Here is a 12,673-nt window from a genome sequence, read left to right on the forward strand (position 1 = left end):
GCTGAAACCCTGAAGTTTGATGTTTACACAGACTGAGCAGCCATTTGGCTTAAGACTTTGCAAAAAGCAGAGCGAGCAAAACAGGATTGGTTCACCTGCTCAATAAGACAACATCAAAATAGTTCATGCTTTTCTTCCATATTCTGTTCCTGAATTCCTTAATGTTCCACTGGGAAAGGAAAAATGGAAACAAATCACTTCTAACCTGGCAGCTCCAGCAAGGATTGTGATATCTTAAATTCAGCAGATGTTATTCTAATCCTGTTTCGCAAAAGAGAGATTGAAAGCAAAATGTGTTGAAAAATGGAGGTCAGAGTTTAAAGGTTTATTTCTAGTCACCATTTGCATTTAAACACCTACTTGCAAGAAAAATTGGTTTTATATGAAAGTTGGTACTTCCTTTTGCTATCCAAGAAACAAAAGGGCATTTACATGCATTCACAGAGTAATTTACCTTAGTATTTGTCTTGTTTTCTTGGACATTTCTTGTATGCTAGGTTATTCATCTAGTCGTAGTTTAGAAATACATTTGAATGTAAACTGGAACTCAACAGAAAATTCAGACAGAAGAAATTAAAATTGATTTCTTGATCCCTTCCCTAAACACCTATTCACAGGGTGATATTTTTGGTCTCATTTCCACTGTTTCAGGATATCAAGTTTACCATTAAAATAACAAACCAAACCAAAATTAATAAAGCACCTTCTCCATACCTCCAAGAAGAGGTTACTATGACAAGAGATAGCTTAGTATGCCCATAGATAGAAGAGTTGGGCAGGGACTTCTACATAAACTAAGTGCCCTCACACCAGTAAGACCATTGGCTTAACTTTTTTAAATAGCCAGACTTCCTTATAAATACCTATGCAAACATAATTACAGAACAAGATGCCATAATATTACATAAGGCTTAAGGTTTTGTCTTTTTCTGATGTTTTTAATAAAGAGGTATAATTTCAAGTGCCACTGATAACATGTTCAGAAGCAAAAGGGAGCTAGCTGCAAATTTTCCTTCCCTGTAGGTTGAAGTATGATTTAATTTCTCAGGCTCAAGTATGTGTGCAGAGAGAACCACAACTGACTATTCATCTGCCCTCTATAGGGATCTGGTCATTGCAGCTTGCTGTTTGGAAGAGAAAATGGTTTCAAGTTAAAAACAAAACAATTATTTCTGTTCTCCTGTAAACAGACACACTGTACTTTGCTATGCTCCTACAGAAATAAATAAATACCTTAATACCCAATAAATACCTTAAAATCCCATTTTCTGGAGTATGGTCAGCATAACACAGAGCTGCTCGCATCAGCCATTTATGCAGTACTAACTCACAGTAAATATCTTATAAATCACAAGGAAAATAGCTTTCCTTCTGTCAGAAAAAGCTCAAGAGAACAAATACATGAAACCTGACCTTTACATCAAAAAAGGTCTTGGGTTACCACCAAGAAAACCAGGTTCTGTTACAAAAGCTTCCAGGAACTCTACATTTCTAAACCCTTTTGATGAATATTCCTACGTATTTTTGTTTCATCTGAGACCCAACAAGAACTTTCTGAAGGGGAAAAAAAATGGAAAAAAAAAAAAACACTGAAAAGTACCAGAGACCTATTGATATCCATGGCTACCAGCTTCACTGATGTGGAAAGCCAGAGCTAGCCATCTTTGTTTTGGATTTAGAGATGACCTTTGTTTCAGGTGCTCATGGATTTGAGAACCCAATTTAAAAGAAGAAGTTATTAATTCTGGTGCCCATCCAGTCACCTATGACTAACAATCACACACCAGGCTCTGATTTTCTCACATACTGATGATCAAAAAAGCTTCTATTTCAAGTTAAATATTTACAGTTAGAACTGTTCTGTTTTTCGAAAATAGTAATTACAAATAATAATACTGAGAAACAATGCATGCTTGAATATTTCTAAAGGCTATATTTGTCAACTGGATAGATGTAAAACACCCATTAAAGCCTTCCAGATTTCTAGGACTATTTATACATATAACAAGTTGCTCTATATATTAGTAAGTCCCATTAAAAAGAAACCAACAAACATACAAAACACAGCTGTCAAAATGTAGCTTGAAATTGCTGCTCAAAGCTTTTCAGTAGAAAGTTACGCCGAGGGCTTGAAGTGATGCACGGAATTTGCTGAGACATAGAAAATGTCATTGTGAAATAGTGCACTCACCTAAACTGAGATCAACTCCCGATCTCTTCACATACTACAGGACAGGATACATTAATAAAGGTGAACAACAGCTCATCTGTTAAGGCGTATAAAACTATACTAAACATAGATAAAACACAGTGGGAGATAACACCAATATATTTCAATTTCAGCCTAAAAATTCATGAGGCACCCACACTTACCTCCAAAGACACCTTTTATAGGACTGGAGTTTGTTGAGGATTTCTGTAGCTTTGGAGTTTTTCTATTTTGTTTTTAACTGGGGGGGGAAGAGGGTTTTCAGGTAAAAGAAGGGCAAAACAAACATAGGCTTTGTATAGAAGAGCAAAGCCAAGAATGTACACAAAAACCAACAGTACATCTTTTATTCCTGATTTAGTTCACTGAAAACAAGACTTACCTAAGATAAAAAGAATTCAACTGGAAACAAGCAAACACCAACCAGAAGTCCTTGAGACATATTTTGTTAAAACAAGCTTATTTTTGTTCTTCTCTAATGCTTATAGAGAAGAGAAGTTGCTCTATGCTCCAACCCATAGGTTGGATATCAGGAAACACTTCTTTACAGAAAGGGTTGTTAAGCACTGGAATAGGCTCCCCAGGGAGGTGGTTGAGTCACCATCCCTGGATGTGTTTAAAAATCGTTTGGATGTGGTGCTCGGGGACATGATTTAGCGGAAGGTTTTTAGTTAGAGTAGTACGGTTAGGTTGTGGTTGGACTCAGGTCCTTTCCAACCTGAGTAATTCTATGATTCTATGATCTACTGGCTGCTTGTAATTCACTATGACTTCCCCCGGGAGCTAATCATAAATGCCTCAACCCCAAAAGAAAAATCTCCTGCTATTTGGGAACTGAGATCAAGTGGCTTTGCTACTAATTTTGCTGAGCTGCTAACATATGTGAATGTGCATTAATAGATAAAGTTTAGAAATCTCCCAGGTTTTCTCCTCTTACGCTAAGTTCAAGAAACTTGTTAATTTCATTTACTCATTTATTCAAGTAAGCTAGAGCGGTGCTGTGGTTAAAATTACACAAACCACTGCTTCCCTCTCAATTTGTTCCATGGAATTTTTAATGCAAGGAAGAGAGAAAAAAATCTTTACTATGCACTGAAGAACATCATTAGAGCTACATTTTAAATTTTCTTGCTGGACTCTGTAAACAAAGATGCCACTGGACTGCTCATTATGCTTCAGCACTTCTGCTGGTCACTACAGAGACAGCAGGCTTAGGTCAAAATTGTGACCTGGTGGCATCAGAGCAGCTCAGAATCAACACTCCTGACTCATGATTTCATGGTTCTGTACTTTGTGGGATACACGGGTATTTTAAGGCCAGATTTCAGGAATTCTGAATATTTATTTATTTTGTCTTTGAGCCTGAATCAACACAAACATCAGGATGAAAATCAACCAACTCCAAGCATCTTTCATACACAAATTCCTTAAGGGGTATCATTTAAGCTGTGTGTGGTTACAAATGTTTTCATTTTCAGGAAAACAACACAACTACTAATGAGACACCTCTGAAGATTTTCACATAGATTAAGGCTGCTCACAAATTACAGCACAGTTGGACTTGATCTTAAGTGTCCTTTCTAACCTAAATTATTCTGTGATTATGCTTTTTACTTTACATACACTATTAAGTAGAAACTCATGCATAAACAATGTTTTTTAAAAAATAATGGTTACTGCTGTGTTATATACATATAACTGCATGAGTAGTTCTCCCTGTGCTAACTCTGAGAACATACAAGGTTTTGTAATAGATATATGAAGACTGGTACAAATTCAGAATGAGTAGAACATTCAAAGCTCCAGATGAAGCAGCTTTACAATAGTTAAAAGTATGCATTAATTCTAACAGTGCTATATGATGTCACAAATAAAGAATAAAAAATACTGAATAAAAAGCATCAAGAAGATCAGAACAGCAACCATAGGGTGGCCGCTGAAAGGAAGGAAAAGAAGTTCGAGAATTTTCAGAGACTCACAGAATGACTTGAGTTGGAAGGGACCTTCAAAATCACCCAACCACTTCCAGCCTTGACAATGTGGGCAGGGCTGCCAACCACTAGATCAAGCTGTCCAGAGTCCCATCTAGCCTGGCCTGGATGACCTCCAGGGATGGGGCATCTGGGCAACCTGCTCCAGCCCAGTGCCTCACCAGCCTCTTACGGGTTAAGACGAAATAATGAAGCAAAAGGTCCAACACAGCATCCATTCCTTAAAGGTATTAAAAGGAAGTCAATTTGTTATCACAGTGTGGATTCAACAGCCGTAACACCTTGCTCACCATGTAGTGCACAGCTTATCTTTGCCAGACTACTTGGACATGAACCTTGGGGCCAATATGTGGATGTGAAAGCATAAATAGACCAAATCAATCTAATTACAGATTTTGTGCAATCAAATTGCCTTTCTGTTCCATAACATCTGACACAGAGTTGTTATTCTAATCTGCATTATGCTCAGAGTTAAGATGTAGAGTGGCAGAGCAGGAATGAAGGATCGAGCTTCTATTTCAGTTTGAGCAATTTAATCAGTGTGAGAGGCCTGACTAACTTTGAAGACAGCCAATTTTCAGTTTAATATCTACTAATGGCATGCTTACTTCAAGCCAATTTGGAAGAGGAAAATAAAAATATTGTTCCTCAAAATAACTTGTTACTTCCCAAGATGAAGCTCTAAATAAACCTTAGATGAACACTACTATTGTAACAAACACTAGACTATTTTTTTCTAAACTTCATAACCACTTCAGTAAAGCAATGAAATATCAACATCCCTCAGTAACTAATGAGGAATGGAGTCACACAAGTGGAAGGGAAAAAAAAAAGAGGACTTGCCTATTATGACTACTACCTACAAAATGATCGTTGGCTATGAAAAGGAAATCAGATCTCGAGCGGTTGGCTAGCTGTATAGCTGCTGGACCACATTCCTTTCATATAAATCGGCTAGACAATTCAGAAGTCATCAGTTACATATTGTTCTATTACCCAGATCACATTTGTCCTGTATGTCTGCTTACCTAACAGCTTAAATCACCTTTACAAGTAGCTGTACTTCCCCCTTACATCTAGTTGCTGAGCCAGAAGGTTTTCACAAGGGAGGTTTTTCTTGGCCTTGCCTTGCTTGTGTATGCAATGACTGCTGAAATGTTGTCCGAGTCAACCACCATGACTGTTCACCTAAATTTTTTCCCTCAGTGTCCTTAGCTGAAGGTTGTTGCTGAACAGCAACTTCTTTCTTCCAAGGTGTACAAGCACAAAGGATATGCCAATTCAAGTGAAGAGAGAGCAATGAAAATGTGGGGGTGGAATGCATGAAAGAAGAGTATTTAAAAATAAAATGAACATACATAATATTTGTTGCATTTAGTTTGAACTCACCAAGTTTTGTGTAAACAACAACTGAATGGTGGATAATTTCTACAAGTAACAAACATTAATGTTGATGGTCATAGTGGTATCCCTTCCCACAGCATGCTGGAATGGCAGAACACCGAACCCTCCCTTATGGTCACCTAACCTAGCACATAACCTTAGTATGCATATTTTCTACTTCACTTGTAAAATCCCTTTTAAACTACCTCTTTTACAACCTGGCAGTTTTCCTGCAAAACCTCAGCCTGCTGAGTAGCAGTACAAAGGGAAATAGAAAGGTTAGCTCTTAGCATTGTATTATTTTCTTGTGGCATTAATGATTACACTCTTAAAAAACATGCAGTAAACCCAACAGCTGTCCTTGTGCATTTCTAAATACTCCATATGCAGTACTGCACAACACTGTCTCCGGTGACAAATTATATTTTATTTGCAAGACAAAACATGAATCTGGATCAGACTTCTCAGATGAATGAGTTGAACATTTCTAAAATGTGATTACTGATACTGACCTCTCTTCTCAGAGAGAAAGAGTTAAATTGCTTCCCTTATTCCCCAAAGCCTGCTGGTCTCACGCAGCAGTGCCATGTTTTATTTAAAACATGCACTCTCTCAGTAACCACTTGTTCTAATTGGCAAGGCAAGGCTGGGTCCCCAAAGCACACAGCTCGTTACATTCAGTTTGGATTACAAAAACACGATGAAACAAACTGCATCGAAATGTACAAATTAACAGCTCAAGAGTGCACGACACAGACATGGAATTAGATTGTAATATGGAACAAACTCCACAGGGAGGCTAAGGAACAAATCACTAGTGTCTCTATAAACTACAGAAGGTTTCCAAACGAGCAAATGAACAAAACAGCACACAGACTTTTCTATAACTCAAATAAATTGCTAAGTGTGGAAAGAAAAAAAAAAGGAAAAAAAGAAAAACATTCTCCTATAAATGCATACATAATATATGAGAGGGAATAGAATTACACGGGTTTAATAAATGAAACCTGTGGGTTGCACAGTCTGTACAGGTAACTCTGTTTTCATGCTGACAATGTGTGAACATCATGGCACTTAAGTCATATCTCTTTTTTTTTAATAAATATATATATATATATTAAATCACAGAACCTATACACATGGGACTAAATTACAGCTGTTTTTTTCAACAAGTCATTTGGAAAGGTTATGAGTTAGAAGGTGAACAAGATATTAAAGAAATAGAAAGAAACCAGCTTTACCATTAAGTAAGAGAAAACAGAACTACAGCGCAAACAATAACAGAAGTTCAAGAAAATAATGGACTGAGCTCTTTGTCTGCTTGTCAGTCTGTGCAATGGGCCTAGCAACCTTCTGAGATAAAGAAAATATCAATGTTAGCTAATCAAATTAGAGAAAAAAATTTACTTAGGTATATTTGGCAGTCTTTGCAGGTAGCCAGCACTGAGATGTTGCATTCTTGAGTGTAATCCATGTATATATAGAGAGTAAATGAACCCCAGATTACTGGGCTGTGACTTTAGCAAGATGCAATCCAATAGAACAGCCCGTAATCTCCTACAGGATAGTCAACCAACAGGATTCACTGTCTGAAAAACACTGAAGTTCTTAATTAAAATGCATTCAATTTTCCTAGGCTACATGCTGAAAACACTTTCAAATGTCACTGGAAAAATCTCAACTAACTTGACATTAGTAGCAGCCTGAAAGAAGAAAAAGTTGAACTATTTTGAGAAACACTTTGAGTGCCAGATGCAAAAGAAATTCTCTTCCTTCCACTAACCATTCTGTAAACACAGAAACAGAAAATGCTTCATAGGTCTGTCCTCCATCAGCATTACATCAGCATCCCAATACTTACATAGGGGAAGATGAAAGAGGAAGACCAAGGAGAAAATAATTGAGGAAATCAAACCAGCAGCTGAAGCATCGGCCCCACTGACAGCCTACACTCTGTACAACATCTTCACATAGGCCAGTGCTGGGCAGATGAAGCTGCCTTTAAAGTCCTTCCATTGAATGCCTAGCAAAATGCAACAAATACTGACACAAGACAGCTTAGAAATCTTGAACTCTGATACTTCCATGCCATGTCAATACAGGTAGAAATGAAATATGCCTCTCATTGGGAGAACCTCTTAAGTTAGTATATTTATATGGCATAAAATTTAATCTCTATTTACACTTAAAAGCACAGCAAGTTTAGAAGGTCAGAAATTAATCTCTCCCTCATTTCCAATTTATACATATTATTAAACTAGAAGCACATAGCATAACTATGCTGGATGATTTGATTGATGGGACCATATCTGAGCGAACTAAAACAATTATTTCTAAACTGAAAGCAACCATACTTGAACAAATTCATTTTCCCCTATTAATTCATATTTATCCACCAAAACCTTAAGACAGGTTCAGGAAAAAGAAGTAAAAACCAAAATCCTTTCCCATTCCTTGATAAAAATATTGCTGTGTTCTAACAACCCAACCACAGCTATTACTCAGATCTTCGCACTTCTTAAAACTGCAGAATAATGCAGTAGAAATAATCTTTGGGGTCAGCAGTGTAAATCAAGCCTATAAATACGTGAGGCCCAGCTGAAGATTGAAGTTATTCATCCAATTATTTGCTTAATTCCATTTAATGACTTCTTTTTTTTTTCCAAATGTTTGGCATACATCTGACTTTGTCAAATTTACTAATTATATTAGGGAAAAGATATCTTACCAGTCTTCCCTCTCTTAAAAATTCCTTGGGCACAGAGTAAGGGAAATTAAGTACATGCCAAGCATCATCTATGTTTGTATCTGGAACGCTGCAGTTCTTTACCAGCAGGTGTTCTAGAAATTAGCAGTGTTTTTATTGCTACTTCAAACAGCAACACAATTTTCCAAAGAACTGTTCAGCTTCAAGCCTGAATGTACAATAAAATTCAAAGATGCATCCTTACCAGTCTCAAATGCTAGTCAGTGAGAGCTGCTGTTTGTAACAAGCAGCCTCTGTACTTCAAAATACAAACCCAGAAATGGCTACAGCAACAAATTCTAGCCTAATGAAGAAAGAGATTTAGGCACCAGCTTCCATTAGGAACCAGCAAAGGTAAAAAACAACATCCTGCTGCCTTTTTGCAAAAAGATGCGTTTTGTTTACAGGTAAAGAGAACTACTGTATGGTTCTTTCCAGTTTGTTTTAAACTTTTGAAGATTCTTGCTCTTTTCCCAACAATAAAGTACTACATGATAGAACAAGGATATGGAAAATGAAAGCGTGACAGATTAATTATTCATTTAGGAGCAAAAAATTAACAAAGAGAAGGGCTGAATGAGTATAATTTATCATGCAGCAGGAGACAGCAAAGAACACAAAACATGAACTAGCAACATACAACATGCAAGCTCTGAAAAGGTTTTCAGTACCCTGAAATCTTGACTGATGGACAAGTTAGCAGCTTATTAAAAGCAAGGCAGGGATGTTTAGGGCATTTTTTTTTTTGGCCACATCATCCTTAAGAGTAGGTGTTGTCACCACCACATAATGCAGCGTTCTGAATCAGTCCCAGGTTTTACAAAGACAGTGAAAAGAGGAAACTCCATTATTCAAGTGACTCTGAGTCACAGAAAAGAAACAAGATTTTGTAAGCTCTGAAAATTGTGTATGACTTGAGTATGACAAAATAAACAGCTGCTGAGCAAAACAGAAGGATTAAATAAAAGCATACAGTAAACTCCTCATTCTGAGTGAGCTCAGGGTACGGAGAGATTAGCAAATCTGTTACTTCTAGAATCAGATGATACATAGGAGATATCAGTACTCACTTTTATTCCTCCCATTAGATCTCCAAACACAAGAAAAAATAAAATGTACCATTCAAGTTACAAAACTTGGCAAGGAGACAAGCACATGGCTGATTGTCAGCAATACCGATTCCTTCCTTTATGAAAGGAGATTAAAATTCTTTACCTAACAAGTCCTTCATAGAACATAACTCACAGCTGGATTAAGACAGACATGAACATACACTTCTAGAATATTTCAATCACATAAAAAATAGAAATGCTATGAAACTGATTCACAAATCTGTGAATATCCTAATCACCATTTCACAATCTCCCAGTTTTACAGGCATATCTGCCCATTGAGCCATCCAGTGCTGCACTTACCTTTAGCTTCACACATTACTGAACAACCTGAAATCTACTTCTTGCATCCCTCTGGCCAATATGGACTGCAACATCACGAAAATTAAACTTTCTAGACTCCCAATGGATCAAATGGATTAAAGTGAGAACCCAGATTCGTTGTTTCTTTTCAAGCTACTGAAGTAGAAAGTCTAGCTTTACAGTTTTCTGTATTTAAATATTTATTCTCCCTCTGTAATAGTTTATTCTGTGACTGTTCCCACAGGCTCCAATTAAAACTGAGCTCTTGTTGCACCAGGTGCTGTTTTTGTGAATGTTTGCAGAATTCCTACCTGAAAGCAGGTAGGCCTCATAGAAGTGGCTTTTCATAAGCATTCAGTGTCCCTATCTGAAGTTGATATCACAACTTCCCTAAGCATAACAGGAATAAAACTAGATTAATAAAGAACACTTTTGAAAAAATTTCACTCATTGCTGTTCTGCATTTTAACCGTTCAGATTAAGCAGCCTGTATTGAAACTACAGAGGTTGCACTACTAGGCAGTGTGTCACTAAAGCAGATGCTCTGTCTGTAATTTCCATTTTTTCCATTTAACAGCTTATATTCTGATTAAGTAAAACCTACACTTTACTGTGTTTGTATTTGGAATGTGCAAGAAGTCTGAAACAACTATGTCTCAACCATCTGAAAAGTAAATTTATCTGATGCAATTTAATATGCAAGATTACATTTGCACTGTACCTGGAGATTTTGTAACATTGATAGCACGTGTTCGGCACAGAAATCGAGGCAGAACATTGTACTTTGCAGAAGTACAATTAACTTGAAATGATGTTAAGAAAAGCTCTCGAATACTTCAGAGTCTGATACTTCCAGTGGGGCTTAAACAAAACGAACCAGCTATTCCTTCTTGGAACAGACAAATGGAGTGAAGGAAACAAAGAGAGCTGAAGAGGACAGTAAAGTTCAAGCTCTTCTCCAGTACTTAAGTATCTTTACACACCAGACAATTCAGCACGAGGAACAACAGATTTGCCCTTGTACAAAACGAGCTAAATGTCCCTTTAAGTTCTATACCAATACATTAGTTCCTTCTGGACAAAGGATTCTATGTATTTGAAATAACCAACTCCCTCTTGTCACCAAGAGTTTAACAACTTGATCTCTGTAAAAACACCTTAAAAGTATTCTCCTGTTCCATTTAAGATGTACAAATAGTTGAAACAAAGAGTTTCAGTCTCTGTGCTACTTCTAGTGAATTCATCTTGATTAGAAAGGAGACATCGCTAGTACTTGGTCAAACAAGAAGGTACGCTGACAGCCCATGACTGCCCTTTGCTCTGCTTCAGAAGGTCTGAGAAAACAGTAAAGACAGGAAGGTTCCATGTAATAATTCATATTTCAACATAAACCCAACACTGTTTTCACCCCATGCTGACCTGTTGACCTTTTCCCCCATAAGTTATATAAGAACATAAAGCTCATGCAAATGCAAAGGGCTTTACTGCTGCATATGTCCTGAATTAATTAAAACAAAACAACAAGCTAGATTAGATCCCTTACATCTGCAATAGGAAAGTAAAAAGGCCATTTAGTGAAGTCACTAACCTTTTTCGTTGTGTGGATTTCTTTTTTCTAAAACAAAAGAGAAAGGAAATGGTGGTCAGGAGAAATAATTCCCAATTTTACCCTGCATACAAATATACTACAATACATTTGAATGAATATCATATTAAAAGAAAAATAATAAAAAAAAAAAGCAAAATTTCTTTTCCACGTTATATTCTTGGAGTGCCTGGAATGGTTCGAAACATATTTCATCAGCTTTCTTGCCTAAATTCTTGCTATCTGTGGTGGTTCAGTTTACAGAGACAACAGTATGTGTCATTATTTCAATACTGTGGTTGGAAACTCAGTAAAACTATGCTAAAAATATTTTCAGTATAAACAAGCTAAAATAAATGCAAATAAAATCTTGAAGAACTTCAGGATTTTTTTCCTAAATCACACATGCTTAGATATCACCTTGTATTTTTACAGCAGAAAACAAATTTGATTAGAGGGAACAGCTCTTCAGGAGAATTATAGAAGTCAAAAAATGGGAACAAAAACTGATTCTCAAAAAGCAAATAAAGAGCAATAAAAGAAACAACATCTTTTGTTTAATGATTGGCTTGATGGTTACAAAGTTTTGGGTACACTGAAAAACACAAAATATTAAGTATGGGCCATTCTGTTATCTCAGAATCAGCAAATCCACATTTTTGAGTTATGCAAACAAGTTATTTTCCAGTGTTGTGAAGAACACTACAGTACTGAGTCAAACCAAAGACCTAATAATTTATATCTCTCTATGGTGTAGAGGGAAAGAGTATATTGAAAGGGCTTGCACTTTCTTAACAATTTCTTCCCATGATCCACAGCTTTAGGAAACAGCCATTGGAATTTATACAAAATTTTGCTGAATAGTCTTGGACAATCTTCATATTCCATGTCTTTGTTTGAGGAAGTGATGTTTAATCTGAGATCTGAAATCCACAAGTCAAAATATACTGTTGTACAAACCTCTGTAAAAGCAGTTTTTATCTTGGCAGCGGGATGAGAGTAGGAAGGAGGAGGGCATGGGCAGCACCCCCTTAAGTTTCAAAGATTCTGCCAATTTTGCATTGAAATCAATGACTATTATAAAATAAATTCAAAAAATGCATAAGCTCAACATTTAGAACTTCAGTTCTAAAAGCAAATCTTTCACAGACAAGCCAATGGCAGTTTCATATTTTTTTCCCCCATCTTTTTAATACTGTGTCTGTTTCCCCAAGAGAAATTAGAATCACGAGCAATGATACCACTTTAATTACAATTTAAAGCAAGCTTGCAATACTAAACAATAGCACAAAACAATCCGGAAGACAAAGCCAGCAGATGCTAACAGAAAAAGGTCAATAGCAA

At 36.6% G+C, this 12,673-nt stretch overlaps 1 protein-coding gene across 1 annotated transcript in view; it reads right to left on the minus strand.

Annotated features, from left to right (window-relative positions):
- Positions 1-12,673, minus strand: part of ZFAND3 (zinc finger AN1-type containing 3) — a gene marked incomplete at its 5' end in the record, with an annotated part of 124,074 nt that overhangs the window by 77,917 nt on the left and 33,484 nt on the right. Inside the window, 1 exon segment of the mRNA NM_001323243.1 lies at positions 11,333-11,359. Within this exon segment, the coding sequence (NP_001310172.1) occupies positions 11,333-11,359 (27 nt within the window).

Source organism: Coturnix japonica, chromosome 3, assembly GCF_054131305.1.
Source record: "Coturnix japonica strain WE chromosome 3, WE-NBRP24, whole genome shotgun sequence".
Lineage (NCBI taxonomy): Eukaryota > Metazoa > Chordata > Aves > Galliformes > Phasianidae > Coturnix > Coturnix japonica.